This window comes from Alligator mississippiensis, chromosome 4 (genome assembly GCF_030867095.1).
Source record: "Alligator mississippiensis isolate rAllMis1 chromosome 4, rAllMis1, whole genome shotgun sequence".
Taxonomy (NCBI): domain Eukaryota; kingdom Metazoa; phylum Chordata; order Crocodylia; family Alligatoridae; genus Alligator; species Alligator mississippiensis.
In genome coordinates, this window is record NC_081827.1 from 221,640,785 (window position 1) to 221,664,445 (window position 23,661).

Genomic DNA, 23,661 nt, shown 5'->3' on the forward strand with positions numbered 1-23,661 from the left:
TTTGATATAGTTTACTTGCTTTTCTCTAAGGCACGTGACCTAGTATTATATGACATTTTGATTTAAAAATGTGGAATTAGGAGGGCACGCTTGGAACTAGACAGATCAAATACTGTATCACTGACATTTCAACATGCAGTAGATGAAGGCAGCAGTAGGACTGATACTAGCGAGGGCATTTCTTTGGTTCAGTGCTATTTTGTATTTTTGTATCAATAGTCTAGTTTGTATATAAATATTTTACAAGGTTTGAAAGTCACACGCACTAGTTTGGTACTAATAATCAACAATATAGTTTACTCTGACCAAGTGTTCTGAATTAGCTGGTTAAATTGTCACACACAAACAAAATATAGATCAGTAAAGCTAAATACAAGTTACTATAACAGAGAAAAAAGATGAGAGACTGTCTTGGAAAGCTGTGACTGAAAAAGGGACATAGGGGTATAGATTACTGAGAATTTGTGTTCAGACAGTTCAGTGCTGTGGCAAGAAATAATGTGGAAAGAAAGAGAAATATCAAGTCAAGGGGAAGTGATTTTGCCAGCACATGTGATTACTAGGTTATCACGTCCTGTTCAAGTTTCTGTTCTTTAAGAAAGATGTGGATGCATTTGAGAAAGATATAAGGAAATCCACAAAAGTGATTCAGAAGCTGGAAAATACCTTAACATGTAAGCTTCAGCTGAGGAATAGGTAGAGAATACATTTGAGCTGTGAGTATTAGGTATTTAGACATGGAAAAGAGATATGATGGTGATGGGGAACAGTAAGGGTAATTAAACATTAGAACAGCTTGCCAGGTAAGGTGGAAGAGTCCCTGTCCTTTGTGGGGCTTTTTAAGACCAGATTGGATATCTTTTCAAAAGGTGTGCTTTTGTATGTAGGGCTGCTTGGAAAAATTCTATGGCTGATATATGTAGGAGATCAGCCTAGATCAGGGCTATTCAAGCCCCCCTGGGCCAAATACCACCTGCAGAGCCATAGCATCTGGCCTGCAGGGCTCCCCACAGGTCAGAAATTTGGTGGCAGGGAAGCCCAAGCCAAGCCACAGTCCCCTCCCCCTGTGCAGTGAGATTGGAGCTGGGCCATATCTCCTCTCCCTGTGCAGTTAGATCAGGGCTGGGCCATACCCTCTTCCCTTCCCCTGTGTGGCGAGATCGGGGCTCCCTGCAGAAATAAAGCTTTTGGACACACAAACAGGGATGCTGACAAATATTTTCCAGGTTTTTGTTTCACCAGTAAATGGCAGAACCTGCTCTTACCATAGTCCTCACATATAATGTGCACTCCAATATCTAGCAGCTAGTTTTGGGGGGAAAGATGTGTGTTGCATGCAAGAAAATGTGCACTGGAGACAGAGGGAAACAGAACCTTCCTTCACTTGTAGGGAGCTACTTTGTGGGAATGACTTTTCTGGTGTATTGTCTAAAACACTGTGCAGTACACAAAGGCCATAGATACTAATGCCATTGTGACAGGTGAAAAGTGCTAGCTGTTTGAAGTAACAGATCAAAGGCCATTAAGATGTATGTTACTCCCTCAGTTTCTTGTTTCAGGTAAAGCTGTCAATAATGTTTTTATGTGCTTCAGAAATTAGAAGTAAATTCCAGGCTTGTGTTCAGGCCTTTGGAAATGTATTACTAGACTGGTTTAAATATTATACAACTAACGTTCTCTTTCATCTCACTACTGAAACATGAGCATTCAAATATATAATTCTCTAAGATTTAACAGGAGTATTGCATGCAAAACCTCATTGTAATATAGCTACATTTCATAAATAGTCATTATTTTAAATAAAATAATGCTCAGGTTGGTGATAAAATTTATCAATGCTGCATATTTAAAATATGATGCTGGCCAGAGTCCATTTCAGTTAGATTAAAAAGAAAAATTCCAGCCTGGGATTGTGACTTGGACTGTTGTAGGTAAGAGTATGGACTAATAAATTCTACAAGCAGGATTTTTGAAGCAGAGGAACACTCGATGTACAGGTATTGCACTCATAGTAACAAGGCAGTCTTGCTTTGGAGTATATGCCAGGAGTGGGTATGCCATGACCTGAAATACAGTGTTTTATATAATATATCATTTAAAAGCAGTACTTTTCCTTAAGACAGGGTTGTCAGATATGGCCTGCAGGCCTCATCTGGCCCGTAGAGCTCCATCATCTGAACAATGGTGCTGTCTCTGGGTTTGGAATTGATCTAGCTGGTCAACGGGAAAGAAAGTGGTGGTACCACATGCACTGTAGGTCCCACACTGGCCAGAGTGAGCACTCTGTGTGCTGAATCTAGCATGCAGCTGGATTGGGAGAGTGGGGGAGTCAGGTCCATGGGCCTGATGCAGCCTATAGTGCTGGCCATGGGTCATTCATTTAGCAGCTCATGGAGCCAAATGAGTTTGACATCCTTGCCTTAAGGTAAGGGTAAGCACTATATGAAGTAATGAGGGAGGGAGAGAAAACAGTTGCTCAGTTTTTGAAGGATAATGTTACTAGGATATTAGGTAGTACATTTGATGCTTGGGTTGCTTTCTGTATCTCTCTGTATCTATCATGTAGTCATAATAAAAAGTAATGTTAATAATAATACTTAATAATAATTTTAATTAATTAAATATAGTAAGGTAGAGGTAACAGTTAACCATAGTTTTATACATTTTAATTACACTGTGTGTTTTTGTTCTTGATTTTAAAAGTACTCAATCTCCTTTAGCCTGTCCAACTAGCAACTTAAAATAACAGTCCCAATACTTTGCTAATTTTAATTTTTTTTAAATAAAATAAGCAATAGAAATAATTTTTAAAAAATAAAATAAGCAATAGAAATAATTAAAATGGCCCATTTTCAAAGGAAAAACCAGAAAGTATTAGATTAGTCAATAACTGAAGTCACAGCTGTACAAATCCCAGAGAATAATAATATTCTTTGCCGTTTTCCTTTGTCTTTTTTTAGGGAATGCTTTTTTTTAGTATTTTCTTTCTGAATCTCAAATGCTCACAGTAATTATAGTTAGTGTATTTACTCAAATAGATGACAACCCCCCAGTAATTAAATTCTCTTGAAAGGCAGACACTGCAGTGTGTGTCCGTGACACTGATCACCTATAGTGAACCTAATGGGGTGGAGGGTTGTAGGGCCTTTCTTAATTATCTCTGATGGAGGTGGGTTTTGGGCCTAGGAATGCACATAGGACTACAGCCTGCCCTCATGCACCTTATAATGAAACTTTTGTGGAGATTCAGGTAAGGTTTATAAGTATATTGTAAAATCACACATACAACAAAAATAAGAGCATCAACAAGTGAGAATAGTAGGGCTGTATGAAGCTTCGGTCACTGATTCGATTTGGCAGAGATTCAGCAGTTTGGCGGCCTAATCTCCGAGTCGAATCAGGAAACCCTTTAATCTCTCTGAATCGATTCAGAGAGATTTGATGATTTGGACATAGACACAGCTTTAAATGTTTTTTCTACATACCTCAGGGTACCAGGTGGCTCGTGAATGCTGAGATGGGGCAGATGGAGCAGGGGGAGTGGAGGTCCCCAGCCCGCTTGTCAGTGAACCTGGAAGTGGACCAGAAGCACGTCCAGTCCACTTCTGGGTCCTCTGCAGAGCACTTGGGGGGACCCCCCTCTGCCTCCCCGCTCAGCGACTGGTGCCTCCTGGATCTGTGGGGGGCACCCGGGGCCCCCCATGGCTGATCACTGAGTGCAGGGGGGTGGAGGGAGGCCCCTGCATGCTCAGCAGCAGACCCGGAAGTGGACCAGAAGTCCACGTGGACTTCCAGTCCACGTCCGAGTCTATCGCCAAGCACGTAGGGGACCCCCCCACACTCCTGTGGGACGTTCCATCCACCCCACCATCTCAACGTTCACGGGCCGTGCCTGGTGCCTTGGTACGTAGAAAAAACATTTAAGGCTGCATCTATGGCCGAATCGCTGATTCTCTGAATCAGCATCGAAGCTTCAGATTCAGATTTGGCCGAAATCAGATCGGGACAGCAACCCAAATCAAATGAATCAAATCACTGTCCCCCCCAATCGGGCTGAATCCAAATCCAAATCGAATACAGCCCGTTTCATGCACCGCTAGAGAACAGTACAACTATTATTACACCGGTTTGACGATAACACTATAAGCAAGACTGCCAAATGGGGCAGTAGAGGGTAGCATCAGGGCCTTCTCAAGGCTCGCTGAACCATTGTGACAACCAAGCCATCAGTCTTTTCCACACAGTGTACTCGGACCGAGAGTGAGGGGAAGGGTGATATTTACCAACTCCAACTGATGATTGAGATTCCAGATGAGTACAGGTAAGTCTCCAATCAAATAGTCCAAATATTCCAATAAGTCACCCCTCACACACTCTGTCACAAGCAATCCAAACTCAACCAAGCCCCCTCAAAATTGATCATCAATCAATAAACAAACCAACTAAATCATGCACACCATACTATCACCACGGTTCTCTCAGTCCTCAATTCCCATGCCCCTATCATTCCCAATCACATGCCCAAAATCCTCACAGGATTCCTTTTATACCAACAAAGTCACTCCACTTGTCAATCATCCTCCAGCCAATCATACCCATGTGCACACGACACCCATAATATGGTGCACCTGACACTCAGGTGTAGCACATGGCACTACAATGCACCAAAGACTACTGCGCATGCTCCCAGATGGAGAGTGGGTCATTGACATAATTAAACTAGAAAGTTCAGCTGTTCCAGAACATTCCTACCTCTAATCAATGTGTGCATGCCTAGGAAGGAAATCCATAATGGGACTCTGTCCAACACTATATATGGAAAATGTATAAATTTGTTATAATTTTACAGGTATAGAATCTAATTATTGGATGTGTCCCCCTCCCATTGCTACAGCAGGGAAGATAAATCTGGGGGGTCAGGTAGCCCCTTTTCTCTCTGTTTTCCCCCAACTTTTTCCCCTGTTAGCCCCTTCTCTCTCTCCTTACTATCAGACCTTGCTTTCCCTGAGCACATGGAAGGGAGGAGCAAATTGGAAAACAATAACCTTGAACTTAAACATGGCTGTAGCAATTTGCTTATAGTATCCATACGCTTAGTTCACCCAGAATTGATGCATACTACCTTTTTGAAACTGCTGCAAGTTTTAGCACGGGTATTCCATAAACACACTTCTGAGCAGCATTTTGGCACCTACTTGTATGTAGACAGACTTTGCCTGATATTAAGCCAAAAGCCTGTGATTTACCACACTGGGCCCCATGAGTTGGTAGCATTTCAAGCCATGGTGACCTCACAGTTCAACACTGCTCCAAATGACCCTACAGCTCAGTACTCCGGATACCTTCCCACCCCCCAACGATCCATGTGCTAATTAGCCCCCACTCATGGTTGGAACTGGGTGTTCTTGTCACTAGTCCTGGTGTATGCCATACATGCATCATAGGCCATGTGCAGCATGGGCTGTAGGTAACAGGCTGTGTCATGACCTGACCTGAGCTTGCCGGTGGTAGCACCACGTGGATTTGATCTATTGAGTGCTCAGTTGATAGGTTTTGGAACTGATTTGGCTAATTTGATGTGGAACATAAAAGTTATAAAAATAAATAAATAGGTTTCCATTGGTGTGTTTGCCTGATATGGGCCATGTGTTTTATACTCTTTCTCAATGCTGGCTGCATTCAACCAACTTCATAACTGGTTTCTATTGCTGAGCACATGCTGCTTTTGGCAGCAGTTTAATGATAAAGAGTGTATGTATTGAGATTTCCTTGTATGAGATCATAAGATGAGGGTTTTTTTGCCTTGTTCCTTTTGGAGGAGAAAAACATCATCTTATATTTGAGTAAATATGGTATGTTTATTTCCTGTTGTTAGTCATGTAAATACTTTTGCCCTCATTTGAGAAGCAGTAACTGTAGATCTGTGAGATATGGGTTAGAGATATATATTGTGCTTTTGTAAGTAAATATTAATGTTTAGCGTCTACATCATTCAGGATTTATCACGGTTGCTGGAAAGAAAATTTCCTCTTTGTATTTCACTTATCTTAGGAGAAATGTCACTTTTAATATTATTAAGTGTTTTATATTCTGTATTGAGGGACTTACTCTTGTCTCCATTTGGGCAAGGTACAAAATGAAATATGAATAGTGGGATAGAATATTGGAAAATGGAAAAGTGGGAGAGCTCTTGTTCACTTGAATGCCACAGTACCCACACACTGTTGGACTAATCTTTGCAGATTGTATAGGCATAGCACTCTGGATGGGACAAAAATGTGAATTGGATGTAGGGATTGGTGACATCATGGCCAGTAGTTCTGTGTATTGCACAGATCCATTGTTTTAACATTTATTTGATGGTGAGAGAGGCTGTGGCATTCATCCAGTGCTCTGCCGGACAGGTTGTACTTTAAGCTGCTGTTTAGATGCTCGATATCCTACTTCTCTGTTTAGGTGGAGAAGATTTATCTAGATCACATCTGCAGAGCTGCTGCCAATAAATGCTTGTTCTGGCTTGTGGGACAAGAATTTCCAACAAGAATTTGTCCCATTGAGTTCTAACTAGTTTGTTTCCTTATTTGTTTTCATGCAGAATTTAATATAATGTTTTCTTTTAAAGATCTGTGGACAAATCTGTCATAATTCATGAGACGGTAAGTATTTCTTAATTCAAGATTAATTTATTGCACTCATTTTTAAACAAAAGTCATTAATGTTTCTTCTGAAATTTTGTCTACCCAAGGTAAAGTAACATAAAAGAATAGGAAATGTAGAACCTAAAATTTAGTATGCATTTATGGAGCAGAAGGAGGAGGAATGTGAATCGACATAGAATTGCCTTGTCAAAGTCCTGAAAATCAGTCAGCCTCTCTTGTGTGTGTGCATGTGCACACACAAAGAAGAACACTTTCCTTTCTCTACATCTTATGTCTTTTTTCCTATCATATTACTGTATATTAAAACTGTGCTAACATATCTATATATGTACACATCTGCCCTTTCAAATGGCTGGCATTACAGGAGGTCATCATCCTGAGGCCACTGCAGAAGTAGGTTCAAAGGGAACTTCTTTCTGACATCTTTGGGGAGAGCTCTTCCTCATGTCTTGATACATCATTCTTTATAATCGTATCAATAGTAGCTCTAATCCAGTCCCACTATCCCCATTGCCCAGGAGTTTGTGGTTGCAGTCGTAATGGAAACAATGATACCCAGCAGCATGTTGCCAGTATTTACCCACGGATTTTTGGAATTGTCTCTGTATCACCCTCCAGCTCATGTGGCTTTGGGGCCTGTTTCTGTTGATAGAACTAACTTGATGTTCTAATTGCTCATGGTCACCTTACTTCCTGTTCTAGACAAGGTCTCAGACACTGAGGTTGTTACATGGGCAGACATTCCAAGCATCCACACACTGTTGATGAAATCACAGATGTCACAGACCGTCACCAGGATGTCAGACGAGTGACTGGCAAAGATCTTCTGTGGTGAGCTAAAGGAAGGAATGCACTCTCAGGGAGTCCAGAAGAAATGTTTCAAGGACTCCCTCAAGTCATCCTCGAAACATTTCAATACTGACCCGAAATCTTGGAAAGATCTTGCTCATGATCATTCCACCTGGTGAAACCTCAACTGTACTGGAGCTACAGTCTATGAGCAGAGGAGAACTACTGAGGCAGAGCAGAAGCTCACACAGCGTAAATCTTGCAACAGCAGCTTATCCACTGTTGACCAAGCAACCCAAGGCGGATCTCTTGCTCAGTGTGCCACAGCCAGTTTAAAGCATAAATTGGCCTGATCCACCACACACATGCTCACAGAAACCAAACCAAACAGTGATGTCATAGTCATCTTCAAATTCAAAGGATAAACAACGACTCCTTCTTTTCCAGGGACACATTGAACCCTTTTGATTCCCGTTCTGTGGGATTTTCTGTTACCCTGGACCACTTATTCCCATAAGCAGAGGCAAGATAGCTATCTATCTCCTCTGGTACTGTCCTTCTGGAGAAAATTGGAGCCTTCCTGGACATCCGATGCATGACTTGGTGGCAACCTATAAGTATATAAAGGGTGTGCATCAGGAACTGGGAGAATGTCTATTCACCAAGACACCCCAAGGGAAGACAAGGTCTCACTGTCACAAACTGCTGGAAGACCATTTTAGATTAGACATAAGGAAAAACTTCTTTACCATCCGAGTCTTCAGTGCCTGGAATAGACTCCACCCAGAAGTGGTGCAAGCACCTACTCTGGATACCTTTAAGAAACGCTTGGATGCTTATCTTGCTGGGATGATTGTACCCTAGCTGGCAGGGGGCTGGACATAATGATCTTGCAAGGTCCCTTGTAGCTCTAATGTCTATGAAATCTATTAAATCTATAACATGGGATCTCCCCCTCTTCCCAGAGGAAATGGTTGAGCTATATGTGCACTCACTCATGGGCCTCTTTTACCAATTGGGCCCATTGGGAGGAGCATTTCCAATCAACAAGGCTGTTTTACAGCCAGTAAAGACAATTTGGAGCTCACTGTATCAGCATTGTCAGCTGACATATATTAACAAGAATTACAGCAGAATTTCACCAAAGGACTCAAGTTTTCTTCTCCTTAGACCCAGTTCCCCCTTTTTACTGGTGGTAGCGAACAACAAAAAGGCGAGATGCATCAGATAGCACTCTAGGGGAAAGATCCCAGGCATCGGGGCTTCTGTGTGCATGTAACGACAGAAGACAACCATGCATATAGATTCATAGATGTTAGGGTCGGAAGGGACCTCAATAGATCATCAAGTCCGACCCCCTGCATATGAAGGAAAGAGTGCTGGGTCTAGATGACCCCATCTAGATGCTTATCTAACCTCCTCTTGAAGACCCCCAGGGTAGGGGAGAGCACCACCTCCCTTGGGAGCCCATTCCAGACCTTGGCCACTCTAACTGTGAAGAAGTTCTTCCTAATGACTAGTCTAAATCTGCTCTCTGCTAGCTTGTGGCCATTATTTCTTGTAACCCCTGGGGGCGCCTTGGTGAATAAATACTCACCAATTCCCTTCTGTGCCCCTGTGATGAACTTACAGGCAGCCACAAGGTCACCTCTCAACCTTCTCTTGCAGAGGCTGAAAAGGTCCAGTTTCTCTAGTCTCTCCTCGTAGGGCTTGGTCTGCAGGCCCTTAACCATACGAGTGGCCCTTCTCTGGACCCTCTCCAGGTTATCCGCATCCCTCTTGAATTGCGGCGCCCAGAATTGTACACAGTACTCCAACTGTGGTCTGACCAGCGCCCGATAGAGGGGAAGTATCACCTCCTTGGACCTATTCGTCATGCATCTGCTGATGCACGATAAAGTGCCGTTAGCTTTTCTGATGGCTTCGTCACACTTCCGACTAGGACTCCAAGATCCCTTTCCACTTCCATGCCACCCAGCAGGTCATTCCCTAGGCTGTAGGTGTGCTGGACATTTTTCCTCCCTAGGTGCAGCACTTTGCATTTCTCCTTGTTGAACTGCATTCTGTTGTTTTCTGCCCACTTATCTAACCTGTCCAGGTCTGCTTGCAGCTGTTCCCTGCCCTCCGGCGTGTCCACTTCTCCCCATAGCTTTGTGTCATCTGCAAACTTGGACAGAGTACATTTCACTCCCTCGTCCAACTTGCTGAAGAAGACATTAAAGAGTATCGGTCCAAGGACCGAGCCCTGCGGGACCCCACTGCCCACACCCTTCCAGGTCGAAACCGACCCAATCCACCATGACTCCCTGGGTGCGACCCTCTAGCCAATTTGCCACCCACCGGACTGTGTAGTCATCCACGTCACAGCCTCTTAACTTGTTCACCAGTATGGGGTGGGATACCGTATCGAAGGCCTTCCTGAAGTCTAAGTATACGACATCCACCCCGTCTCCTGTGTCCAGGCGTTTCGTAACCTGGTCATAAAAAGAGACTAGATTGGCCAGGCACGATCTGCCTGCCACGAACCTGTGCTGGTTTCCCCTCAGCATAATTTGTCCTGCCGGGCTCTCGCAAATGTGAGCCTTGATAATTTTTTCAAAGACTTTGCCAAGGATGGAGGTGAGACTGACTGGCCTATAGTTGCCCGGGTCCTCCTTCCTCCCCTTCTTGAAAATGGGGACCACATTGGCCCTTTTCCAGTCGTCCAGGACTTGGCCTGTGCGCCACGAGCGTTCAAATATTCAAATATGTACTGTAAATATGTGGGACAGCACCAGGTCCTCCTTGCTTAATGAGGAAGCTGTCCAGCAGTGTCACCCTCATGTCCAGTTCTCAGCAGTTTACCTGCTCAGCCTTCACAATGAGACAGTGGAAAGGGCTGAGCAGGGTAATGTCCATCTGCCACAAGTAAGAGATCAAAGACTTCATTTCTTCCTAGACTGGGGCTTTCTAGAAATAGTTTTATTTGTGGTAGAGTAAAATGTGAAATGTCAGCTTTTTTGTTCCAAGATAGGCCTCAATCCAGACTCCCTTTTTGATATCTTGGTAGAAGTGCTACTGTATGCCATAAAGAAGAAGGAGAACACCATTTCTCCCTTGTTGTGGAGGGTAGAATGCCTAGCAATGGTTTGAAATTGTGGAAAGGAAGTTTTGATTGGCTATCAGGAAAAACTTCTTCATTTTTAGGACAGTGAGGCAGTGGAATAGATTGCTTAGGGAAGTTATGCAATCTCCTTCATTGGAGGTTTTCAAGGAGAGGTTGGATAGGCGTTTGTCAGAGTTTATTTAGAAGTAGAGTTTATGAAGAACAATAATTGGAAGTCTTCTCCAGACTAAATAACCCTAGCTCTTTCAGCCTTTCCTCATAAATCTTGCTTCCCAAGCCTCTAATCATTTTTGTTTCTCTGCACTGGACTCTCTCTAAATTGTCCCCATCCTTCTTGAAGTGTGGTGGGACCCAAAACTGGACACAGTAATCCAGGTGAAACCTCACTGGTGCTGAATAGAACAGAAGTGTCGCTTTTCATTTTGATTTCTAAGTGATCCTCTTGTTAATACTGGGCATTATCTTAATGCTAGGCATTATCTTGGCACTGACTACTGCTAGTGAGATCTTCCTGTTCCTACAGGAGGCTTGTTTACTTTGACAGCAAAGTAAAGAGTCTTATGGACTCTCCAGCCAGTCACCAGTCAGTGGAGTTAACCAGCCAGTCATGCAGTGTCTGCAGAGTTGTGCCAGGCTTGGTTTGAGCGGCAAAGAACTCTTGATACGTCCCTCAAGAGAGCTCTGCAAACCAAAGTTCTTGCTGTCAATTGAGGTGGGAGGCAGCGATAGACTGCTTTTTTTTCTTTTTCTTCATTAGTGTCACTACTGAGATGCAGCAAGGTTTAGAGAGATGTGTTATCTTCTTTGTTACCACCTGCTTGTCGATTATTTGAAGGACTATTTCTTCCATTATAATAGTTCAGCATTTCAAGTTAATCTAGAAACTATTCTCTGCTATGGTGTGTGATCTAAACAGCTGCATTCCACTGACAACAATGGGCATATTTCCCCCTCTCTCTCTTGTTTAAAGAAACTTCTGAGTTTATAGGGATACAGTTGAGAAGTTTGTAGAAAAACAAACCTCTCAACTGTATAGGCCAGGCTTGTCCAACATATGACCCGTGGGCCGCTATGCTGCCCACCAAGCTATTTTCTCTGGCCCGAGGTCCCTTACTTGGGACAGGCAAGGAGTCCTGGCGCCTGCTCTGCACTCCATGGCGGCGGTGGGGCAGCGGTGAGGCGAGGCGAGGTGGGCAGGGCTGGCCCGTGGGCCCCAGCCGGCATCGAGGGGAGGGGAACTGCTTACCCCCGTGGGGCCAGGCTCATCACGTGAGCTGTGTCCCGCCGCCGCTGCCCCAGCTGCACCTGACTGGACAAGCTGGGGACAGCACCTGTGACTTCTCCTCTGGCTCTGCCCCTTGCCCCCGGCATGTGGCCGGGGGAGCTGCAGCATGGCCCATGCCCTGCTCGTGTGCGTGGTGGACGGAGGCACCGGGTAAGGCCCCGCGTGGAGCTGGGGGCACCTTTGGGCCAGGCCGGGGCTGCGGGGTGTGTGGTTGCCGGAGTCAGGCTGGGTGGGAGGCAGGAGGAGCCCGGCCTAGAGGCGCTGTATGTCCAGCTGCCTCCTTGGCAGTTCAGGCAGAGCAATGGGCTCAAGTGAAGTGCAGGAAGGATACAAACTCACACAAATGCTCACTTGAGAGGACAGTGCTATCAGCCCTCTTTTGCTGTATCTGTGTTCTAATTTCCTGCTCTTCAAGTGTTGCCCCTCAGGAGCTCTGTTTTTCATATATGCTGGAGCAGGGGCCAGCAACTTAAGCCCACAGGCTGTATCCAGCCTGTAGAGCCACTGGATCTGGCCTGCGGAGTTTGAGGTTTTTGCCTATGATTGTGCGTATGCATACGCTGGGGCTAAGCAGTAAGGAGTTGCATTAGGGCTGGGTAACTTCTACCTGCACTTTTGCTGCTGCTGCTACTTCCCATTCCCTAGCCTCCCTATGGCTTCAGCCTCCAGCTGGTGGGGACCGACGCTAGGGCCGGGCTGCTGGAAGCTGTATCCTTATGGCTGCCGCTGTTTCCCACCCCCACCTTCACCTCTACCCTCGCTGTCCTTTCTCACCCTGCTGTGGCAGCAATATGAATGCAGTTTCCAGCTGCCTGGCCCCAGCACAGCTTCTCACAGGCTAGAAGCTGTACCAGTGCCCTAGGAAAGGGGTTTTAGTGATCCAACAAGGGACTTGTCAGAATGGCAGAACAGAGACGCATTCCCCTTCCCCTGCTGGATAAATGGCTCAAACAGTTTTAATTGTTTCTTCTTCATTAGTAAAGAAAGATCTTCCTGGAAGTAATAGAAATGTAACTGCTGTGATTGATATTTTTTAAAAAGTCTCAGTTTGGAAACAGCTTGTCTACTTTACTTCAGTTTTGATGGAATAAATATTTTTTATCTCTGGATGGGCTTCCCTAGTGGTCAAGTTTCATGTTGCCATCAATCTCTGTGTAGAAAAGGGCAATTTATTTTAAGACTGGATGATGCTGACAAGCCCTTCTGATGTTGCTATTTAAATTATGGTCAACATTTAAAACCAGGGTTTTATTATGTAACCTTTAGAATTAACTAGTTAATAATTCAATAAAAGTAAATCTTCTTGAAGATTATTCTCAAAAATGCCCGTATTTTGTTACTTTGATTAGTTTCCACTCCGGCTGATGTCTTTTCCACATTTGATCTGTTGACTTGCATTATGCTTCTTTCATTCATTGAGGAGTAGAAGCGAAAGTGTTTATTTTAGTCAAGTGTTGGTATTATTTAATTCTTGCTTTTATATTGTTTTTATTTTGGATTTTAAACCACATTTCCAGACCCATTTCATTGTCACTTCTTGCAACTTCATTGGTGTCAAAGGTCACATGACATCACTTCCTGATGTGATACCACTTCCTGTGAGGTCTTTTAATATGGCTCGCCAGCCCACTGAGTGATAAAAAGTTTGTGATCTGGCCTCACATTCAAAAATGTTGCACACCCTTGGTATAGGCCCAAATGGGAGACATGGCAAAATAAAGATGCAGGAAAAGAGTAATGTATAGAACTTAATACTGAACATTATAGGGAAGATATTTTTTGAGAGGACTTTTTTGTAACCCAAGTTCTTGCTTAAATTTAAACATTTCAGAAATAGCATTCTGAGGTACTTTATGACAATAATAATGAAAGAACAGCAGGTCTTCCCTGGATGGAGATAAATTTTGGGGTAATAAAAAGGACATCCCTCAGGGGAGACACTTCAGAGCTATGATAGAAAAACAGAAATGTTGACAGGTCAATTAGTGTGTCAGTAAGACTTTGAAATAACTTTGCTCTTGATCTTTTAATTCTTGACAATGCCTATCAAAGAAATAATATTTAACTAGAAAGAGACTCTTAAATATAATTTAAAAGCCTTGATGCTTCAAGATTTGATTTTGTGAATAGTAGCATCTAGTGGCCAAGCATGTGAACCACAGATCCTGTTTTGTATTTAATGTTTTCAGCCTGAAGTCTCTTTGAGCTTCAATTACCAGTTTACTTTGAGACATTTTTAATCCTACTATTTAGAAGAAATGTTCTTTTTATCCAGATGAGAAATTAAACCCAGATGGGATTTTCAGTGAACTGACGTTAGATATGTCAGTGGATGTTTTATGTTCCTTTGTGCTGGGCACACTGAGAAGCAGCTGTGTTCTAGTGGTTTATGTCGGAGGCTGAAAGACAACAAGTTTGAATTCCTTTCCCAACTCTGCTGCTGGCTCACTATATGACTTTGGGCAATTTGTTTAGCTTCACTTTGCCTCAGTTTTGCCATCTTCCAAATGGGAGGAGTTATTCTTCCCTACATTTGTTAAATTCTGGGAGTTAAAAATCACTATATAAATTAAATTGTTTGTTATTTCTGTTTTACGTAACATATGGAATACTTTTTGTTCACAGAAAACTGGGAACATTCTGCATACTTTGACTCGGCATACCAGGTATGAATTCAACATAATCCTTAATTAATATTTCTTAAGAGAAGTACCTACTGTATGATATTGAATTTACCTGTTGAATTGCTTTTATTTCTAGATATGTTACAACTTGTGCTTTTGCACCAGATGCTCTATTACTTGCTACAGGTTCAATGGATAAAACTGTGAACGTCTGGCAATTTGATCCAGATCAACATTTTGCAGGTTAGTACATGCAGTATTTACTACTTACTCCAAACTTTAGGCACAACAATCTTTAGGAAATGGTAAAATTGCTTTTACTCAGTATGCATGCAGTATGTAATTACAAATAGTTCAGGCCCAATGTTTGATCTTCCTTCAGATTGTTTTTAGGATTGGAGAATGTCCTGTATGTTTTCTTTTCACAAAATGAAACGCTAAGGAAGGAAGAAATCATTTAAATCTGCCACTGTTTTCTCAGGAAATTTTAGACCTGAACAAAGGAACGTTTTGTTCTCTGGCATCCCCTTTTCTAACTCTCTTGGGCAGTATTTAATGATGAATGCTATATTCCCAGAGCAGCACAGGCTTTACCAGTGATACTTGTGCACAAACAATGAGATAAACAGAAAACACATGTTAATTGCAAATGTAATTGGCTCTAGGAAAAAAATGTTTGCCAATTAATATAGACACATCAGGAAATAAATGTTATACTTTGGCATTTAAAAGGTTTGTTATAAATAGGTGGAGAAAATATACTGAGCAACTTTTGAAGCACAAAAGCAGGCTTGTTCATTTCCCCCCCTCTTGTTTAACTTCTTATCTAACATTGGTCTCCTTCTCCCTGTTTCCTAAGGAAGTGGGCTGGAAGATAAACCTAAGATGTCTGTTGAAAACTGGTCAGAGGAAGAAGTCTCAGCCTGGCTTTGTGCTCAAGGTTTAAAAGACCTTGTTGAGTGTTTCAAGACAAATAACATTGATGGTAAAGAACTGCTGAGTCTTACAAAAGAGAGCCTGACCAGCGACTTAAAAATTGGTAAGAATATGGAGGCAAGTAAATTTATAAACTTGATGGGCTAGAAGCAGATGAATTCAATGGAAATACCTGTTTTACATTTACAGGCTATTCTATTGCCTTCTTTTTTTTCCTTAAAATGGTGTGCTCGGACAAAAACTACTGACATATATTCACCCCAATTACTCTTTTCTGAGGTTTGATTGTCCCTAGGGACAATAAATACTTCAGGCAATCTTCATTGCCAGGGAGTAGACTAATCTGTTTTTAAGACCTGGTGCATCTGAAGTAAAAGAAAGTGATGACAGTTTCTGTACATACAGGCACTACAGTTAACACTTTTCTCTTTTGTAAAAAAAAAAAAAATGGTTATTTTTCTCCTATTAGCCTGTGGTGCTGTGCATTTTTTGAAACACATAGTAGGCTATTTGAATTTAGTGGTGAGCTTGGTTGTAAAATTACAAAAATTGAAATAAATATGAGATCTAAAACTGTAAAAAGATATGCTTTTTACTAGCTCTTTCCTACGACTGTAGCTGCTACATCAATTTTTAAAGTTTGTTCGTTGGGATTAGATGAAGCTTGCTGTTTTTTTATGATTATTTATCCAAAGGACACTTGATAATATAGTCCTACAGCTTTATTGGAATAAAGTTGGAGATTGTATTGCAGGAGTCTGCACTGAGGAAGTTTCATATTAATAAATAATATAACAAAAGTTATTTTGAAATGAGAAGTTTAGGTATGGGTGAGTTTGAAAATAACTTTGGAAATAACTGAATTTATTTTCTGTCCCAATTGAATTTCTGGTTGTTAAATTGAGATGTAAATAAAATGCCAGCCGGTTTGTCAAGGTGAATCGAAGGATCAAGCACAGGCCTAAAGGAGAAAGTAGGCCTCTAAAAAAGCACATCTTAATTTTTTTTTTTCAGTTTAAAGTTCTTCCTTTTACGCGAAATTGCTTTACTTCCTACCCATGGTGCTTGGTATATATTAGATCAGAGACAATCTACATATGGTTTTATTGGGCCATGGAAAGCACTAGGTGCCTCCTGAAATTCTGTGAGTTATCCAAAAGCAGGCCTCCATAAAAGCTACTTAGCAGAGAAAAATCATTTTCGAGAAGCAAAAGAGAGTTGATTTCTATGTAAATTTTCTTAAATGTTGGAGTAGCTTAAAACTGAATTGTAGTGCTCATCAACTGAGACTAATCAGATAATACTGAGTAGAGGGTTATGTGAAAATTGAAAGCAGTGGGACTGATGATAGAGTCCCCAGGAGGACTGACCTGCTGAACACCTCATGCACTGTGGAAAAATCAACATAATCACTTGTTGCCTGAGTATTAAGATTTGTAATGACACCATCGAGAACTAATTACAATCTACAATAAGAAAATAGAATCTGATTTGGCAGACCAGAACGCAGGTTATCAGATGCAGCGGGGAAATATATTGATTCTAAATATTTGAATTACAAAATAATCTTGTTGTCCTCAGTAATTGATCTGAACAAAAAATGAAATGTGAATGCAGTTTTTACATGTGATCATTAGAATGCGTAGCATCTCATGAGAGCTGTGACAGCAAGCAGGCACTATTCTCAAGATTGGTAAACTCAAAATTGACATACAGTGATTTTTTTTAACTGTTTGCAAACTTTTGGTGGTTCTTCATGGAGGAAATAAAACCCTAACCCTCTGAAGTGATGAAGATCTTTTTAGGAAAAGAACTAGTGGTCCTGAAGGCTAGATTTGAACAGGTAGCATGGAGTCCAACTCCAGAAAAGAACTCCTGTCTTTGATAGTGCACAGAAGGCATGTGGGCTGAAGGTGAAATCAGAGGATGTTATGCATGCTTCATTGTTCCCATGTTGCTGTCTCACTGCAACAGGTTTTATTAAGGATACTTAATCTTTTTAGTTTGAGCACAGAGAAACATGTTCAGTGTGATTTTTTTCAAAAGTGCCTCATTGTCTAACTCCCATTTTAATTACTTAACCTTTATCAAACAGAAGTGGCAGGTTTTGGCCTTGGCTGGGCCAGCCTTGCATAGCCAACTCGGGCCTGTGGACCAGTTAGTAAAGTGTGCCACCAATTTTAATCCAGAATTTTTTTTTTCCAAGGTATCAAAGTTTGGGAAACACTGGCCTACATTATAAGTGAAGAAAAATTCACTTCAAATAACTTCTCCTGCTTCTATTTTAAATGTCTTTTGAATTTTGTGTTTCCGTAAGCTGGGTGAATGTCTTCTCTTCCTCTTGATATTTTGTTTCCTTTTAATTTGGAAATGCAGAATCTATCAAATTCTTATGGCCAGTTCTTTGAACTTTGACCTGTTCTTCTGCAAGGGTCCTTTTGTTGCAGTCCCTGCACAGAAAATGGTCTATTTATTTCTTCACTTCAGCCCTGATTGATATATTGTACAGGTGTTTTTTTCATATGTAGTATTCTGTTAGCTTCTTATTTTTTTGTCTTGTTAGTCTTTCCTTGAGAACTGATTTGCATTTAATAAAAAAGGGTTTCCTCACTTCCCCCCAAAGGCGTTTAATCGAAGAGAAGGCAACCAGCAGGTGGTTCACATAACATTTCATTAGCTTCTTTGATTGTTTTTGACACCTCTTTGAAAGCATGCTTCATTACCATGCAAATGGAACTAGCCTGTGTTTCCAGGCTAATTGTCATATAACAATATATAAATAACACAGTGCTAAATTCCATAAGATTTTGGACATCAAGGTACTGACCATCACAGATGTTTCTCCTAGTAAATATACATTTACTAGGAGAAACATCTGTGATGGCCTTGCTGTCTATTCCTTCACTACACCAACAATTCTGCCCTTTTCTTTAAAAGATCTCAGCATGTTTTTTTTTTCCCCTGAGCAAAAGGAATGTGTTTATACTTTTGAAAAAGAGATGGGAAGGTACCTTGTAGAAAATGTGGGCACCAGCCTACTTGGTTGGCCTGTTTACCCAACTGACAAGGAAGTAGGACAGGAACCGGAAGAAAAAAACAGTTCTTATTTTCTGCACTTGGGATGCCAGAAGGATACTGTTCTTATTTCTGCTATATTCTCATAATACTGTAACAAATAGACAACCACATTTGCAAAAAGTGCAAAATTTGCAAATATTATATAGATATATATCGTAATATACATTATATATATATATATATATATATATATATATATATAATAGTGTACATATATGTATATTATATCTATATAATATCTGCAAATTTTGCACTAATACATAATACAGTGCAAAATTTGCAAATATATAGATATAAAATAATATAGATATGATATATACATCATTATATATGATATAAACTTTAGTGACATACATGATTACTTATATTTTTTCTATAAGGCTTCTACTTCCATGCTCTTTTGATGGCCAGCATAGGCCATTGGTTTCAGATGAAGAGTTAACTCCATAGAAACCTGTTGAAAATACGGATTTTTTAAAATCAAGTTTCCAGAAAATGAGCATTGGATAACTCAGTGTGGTCTGAGTGCTCATTAACCAGGAGAGGGTTGTTGGGGCAACCATGATGCAATAACCTTTGTCATATGCCTGTTAGTGAGGAATTTAATCAGTGTGTTGTAGAATATGGAAGTTGCTTAGAGAAATTTACAACAAGGAAAGTTGGTTCTTTTTTTCCCATTGTTAGCTGATGATCACGAATCCATCTTACAATATTATTATGAAAAACTCTCCCTAAGAATTAGCAGGAATCTGTTATCTTGTTTCCATTCTTGCATTATATGTCATATAATCCTTATTAAAATGATGTGGGTTGATTTTGTTTCTATTTTTCTTATGCTCTGGCATCTGCTGTCATTGCTGATTAAAATGACTTTCATATCAGTATGACTGAGTTTAAATCTTCTAGCGCACGTAGTCTGAGGCAACTGATTATTTGTACAGTAAAGTGGGAATCACTGGGGTGTTAAAAGCACATTGGCAGAGCATAATAGTTTTTCATGACAATACCATCACTGGACTGAACAAGTTGGTAGCAAACCTTTACTCCAGTAGCAAAGATGGGAAATCTTACTGGATTAAGAACTAGCGTTTACTACATTCAGTGTTGTACTTCTGCCAAGAGAGGTAAAATCTCATCTATTACAAATCTCCAAGCACAAAAAGGAAAATTTTATGCTGTTGCAAACCTGGGTATTTTCTGATATCTAGCCTTATTTCCATCCTTGATGGGGTTGAAGATTATAACCTGATAGCTGTTAAAACTATAAAGTTACTTGATTGTCAGCGTGATTTTGCCCTTTAATTACAATTAAGCTGCAAGAAACACCAGGGCTACATATTCAGGTTCACAAACCACAATTTACTATCTGTAAATTGGGAACAAATGACCTGGAAGGACATTCTTCATAAAACAGAACATGTTCATTCATCAGTCAGTGCTTCCACTTCACTAAAATAATCAGGCTATAAATTCTATGGTAATGGATCTTGGAGCCCACTGGTGCCCTACGGTCTTAGCGTAGTAGGACTGTCTGTTGCAAAATAGCTGTGCTCCACTTTTTCAGTGGATGATGGTGACTTGAAAAATGATAGGGCTTAAAGTAACCCTATCTAGTCACCTAGTCCGAACCCTTGCTCAAGGCAGGCAGGACGAGCCTTGTCTAAATAATCGCAGCCAAGTGTTTATCTAGCCTGAATTTATAAATGCCCAGTGACAGGTTACACAATGTCCCTAAGATAATAAGTTTCAGGACTTAACCAGCTTCTACTGTCCAACATAAATTTCCTCAGGTGCAACAATTTAAGTCCATTACTTCTGATTTTCTTGCCTTTATATGCAGAAGAATTACTGATCTTTTTTTTCCTCTATAAACACCTTTATTGTATTTGAAGACTCTCATCTGATTCCCCCTACAAACTCTGTGATTCCAGCTTTCCTCATAAGCAGCTTGAACCCTCAACAGCCAGCACCTTAATTGGGAATTCGGAATCAAAAAGCAGTTGCTCTACCCTCTGCTGCCAACCAGCCACAAAGAATGTGTTCTGCTATCTGCCCATTTTGGTGGAAGGAAATCTTGAGAGATTTTCACAGGTTAACTATAGGTACTGGGCATGCGTTTGAGTATCTTGGAAATATGGAGTATCTTGGAAGTATGGGTCTTGAATTTGTAATCCCTGATTTTTGCAAATCAGCTGCTCTGATCTCTCTGCCACTATCACTGCTTCTCTCTTTTTGGAGGTTGTCAGGCAAGGCATTTCATAGACTTTCAACAGTCAGCACCTCAAGAATCAACACCGGGTGCTGGGGCATATGTTTGCATAGTGAGTGGGACCCTGGATCTTAAACCTGGATCTTCTAACTTGCAAAGCAACAAACTGTCTTCTCTGCTACTGCTGCTGGCCTCTCTCCAGTTCTAGAATTATTATCTAAGAGGGCCAGATTAACTTGAGGGCCTCCAAAAGAATTTATTTGAACTTCCCCTAAGCCTAAGATCTTCAGTGTTCATGGTGTTGGAGATGGAGTTACTCTTTTAATTTTTTTTGTTTGGGTTTGCGCAGTCTTCCTAAAGTGCTTAGAGCCAGCTCTGTGTTCCTACCTATGTTCTTAGCATAGCTGACAGTTTCTGAACTGGTCAAAAGAAGTTGAAATAATATATTCATGTAATTTAAATATAGAAATACCAATTGCAGATACTAATTAGTATGTCAGACTTTGTAACGGCTTTAGTAAAAAAATGACTAGATTAATATACATTTTGAAATTGTATTTATGAAAAAATTGTTAGTAACTTTCTGAATTGTGGTTTATTTTTTAAAATAAAAAATGGTGTCTGGTCTGAGTCAGGAGGCTGCATAGATACTGTCATGGAATTATTTTCTTCTTGGGTGCTACTTTTCTTGATTTCAGTCAAATGTAATAATTTTCTTAAATTTGAAAATGATGTGCTTGTGCAGTTACTCCAAAGTGCACTGTCCCCCCCTCTTAGGTCCAGTAGGGGGACAGTCTACATCTACAGTCAGTGTTCATTATGGTATTTTAGGTGGTACAATGACAATACTGCAGTTTTGCCCTATTTTGGAAATAATCATGTCAGCATTAGATTAGTTTCTCACCTTTGTGAATCGGAAGGAAAATAAACTGTTTCTCCAAAAGGGAAAATAAATGTAAGTGTTTCTGCTCTCGCCAATATTATCTCTTGTATTTAGTGCCTAGTTCCATCCTAGAACATCTCTTTGGCAAAGGTGTTAATGAAGTGAAGTGCAACTTAGGAATCATCAGTATTTAATACTTAATATGAAATGCTATTAAAAACAGTTAGTTGTACAGGAGCTGAGTTTAGGACCTCCATAAAATAACAGGTGATTATCTACTGCCCCCAAAAAATGTGCTAGCTTAGATTTTAGACTATTCTGTAGTGCCTTGTGATACTCAGACAGCTACAAACCAGGAAATGAAGACATAAGATATATACCAAAGTATATATTTTTTTCCAAGGGGGAGGCTTTATCATTTAAATATCTACCCCTACTGATCCCATATTTGGACCACAACCTCACCTTGACATGAAGCACACCACAATTTAGTTTAGTTTGACTAAGCATGTAGGGTGCTTATACACAAGCATGGAGACTGCTCTGACGCACTGGAATTCCAGCATGTCAGAGCAGACTCGTTTTCATTGAGGATGCTGGGGTGTGGCAATTGCCATGCTCCAGCAGCCTCCTGCGTCTCATGTATCAGCATTCCTGCACTTAAAAATGGTAGTGGGGGCGCTTGAGCTAAAGCTCATCGAATGAGCCTTAGTTCAAGCACCCTCACCACCATTTTTTAGCATGGGGACGTTGATACAGGAGACAGGGTGGTGCTTTAATTAGAGCAGCTCTCAGAGTCACTCTACTTAAAGCGCTGCCCCACCCCTCCTGGAGCATGTGTAAAAGTCCTTGTAGAGTCTTGAATACTTAAAGTAGTAATCCAAGTTACAGTAAAGGTTTTTCAACCTTACCAATGGCAGAGCTGGTGTTTCCTTCTAACACTGTATAAAACTGATCCTCAGCCCCTGCTTTCCTAAGCTAGGATCCTCAGCTCACACAAGCATTGAAAGAACTTCTATGAGTGATGGAGGGAAAAGTGATGAAGAGGCTCTGTGTATTTATCTGTAGCCTCAAAGAGGCTCAAGTGGCATGGCATCAGTTTATCTTACTGAGTTGTAGGGCTGTGTGAAGCTTCAGTAGCTGATTCGATTCAGAGGACATTAGGCTCGATTCGATTCGAAGCATCCAACTAGATTCAGAAAAGATTTGGCCATAGACTAAACAGGTAGCTGACACAGCTGCCTCCAGCTGGTAAGTCTACTGGGGTTGCGGGAGGGGGGAGGGATTTGGGCTGGGGCTGGGGCTGGGACAAGCTGCCCAACTGGGGGGAGGGGGGGCATGTTACATGGGGAGGGGGGGAGGGGGCACGGCATACGGGTGTGGCTTGCTCCGGGTGGAAGGGGGCAAGCAGCAGCAGGGCATAGCCTCTGCTCCCAGTGCTGCTGCGCCCGCATCCTGTGCCCCCCTCTGCACCAGCTGGCATGCGGCAGCAGCACCCACCCCCTTGTGCCCCCCCGCCCCAGCTGGGCAAGGAGCGGCAGCACAGAGTCCCCGCTCCCAGCGCTGATGCAGGAGCGGCAGTGCTGGGAGCAGGGGCTATGCTCTGTTGCCGTTTACCCAGTTGTCATGGGGGGAGGTGTGATGCAGGTGCAGCTCGCTGCGGGCGGAGGGGGGCACATGGCAGCAGGGCATAGGCCCCGCTCCCAGTGCTGCCACACCCACATCAGTGCTGGGAGCAGGGGCTGTGCCCTGGCATCGCTTGCCAGCCAGCACAGTAAGGCACAGGATGTGGGTGTGGCAGCACTGGGGGGGGGGCTATGCCCTGCTGCTGCTTGCCTCCTTCCACCTGGAGTGAGTCGCACCTGCATCATCATTCCCCCCTCCCCCCTGCTTCCCCCCCCAGCTGGGCAAGCAGCAGCAGGGCAGAGCTCCCTCTTCAAATGCTATTGCATCTACATCCCATGCCCCTCTGCCCCCCCTCCTTAAGTAACGTGCCCCCCCTCCCCAGCTGGGCAGCTCATCCCAGCCCCAATCCCTCCTTCCCCCAACCCGAAAAGACTTACCGACTGGAGGCAGCTGTGTCAGCTGCCTG

At 42.0% G+C, this 23,661-nt stretch overlaps 1 protein-coding gene across 4 annotated transcripts in view; it reads left to right on the forward strand.

The window, feature by feature from the left end:
* The window catches only part of WDSUB1 (WD repeat, sterile alpha motif and U-box domain containing 1), a 66,775-nt gene that overhangs the window by 25,831 nt on the left and 17,283 nt on the right, over positions 1-23,661 (forward strand). For 2 of the 4 annotated variants that reach the window (XM_006273813.4, XM_019480253.2), the window contains exons 6-9: positions 6,623-6,656; positions 14,465-14,505; positions 14,600-14,706; positions 15,323-15,502. In XM_006273813.4, coding sequence (XP_006273875.1) covers positions 6,623-6,656; positions 14,465-14,505; positions 14,600-14,706; positions 15,323-15,502 — 362 coding nt within the window. Of the gene's footprint in view, positions 1-3,803; positions 4,322-6,622; positions 6,657-14,464; positions 14,506-14,599; positions 14,707-15,322; positions 15,517-23,661 lie in introns of those variants that run through there. The other 2 variants (XM_019480254.2, XM_059727360.1) reach the window with 2 other exon arrangements.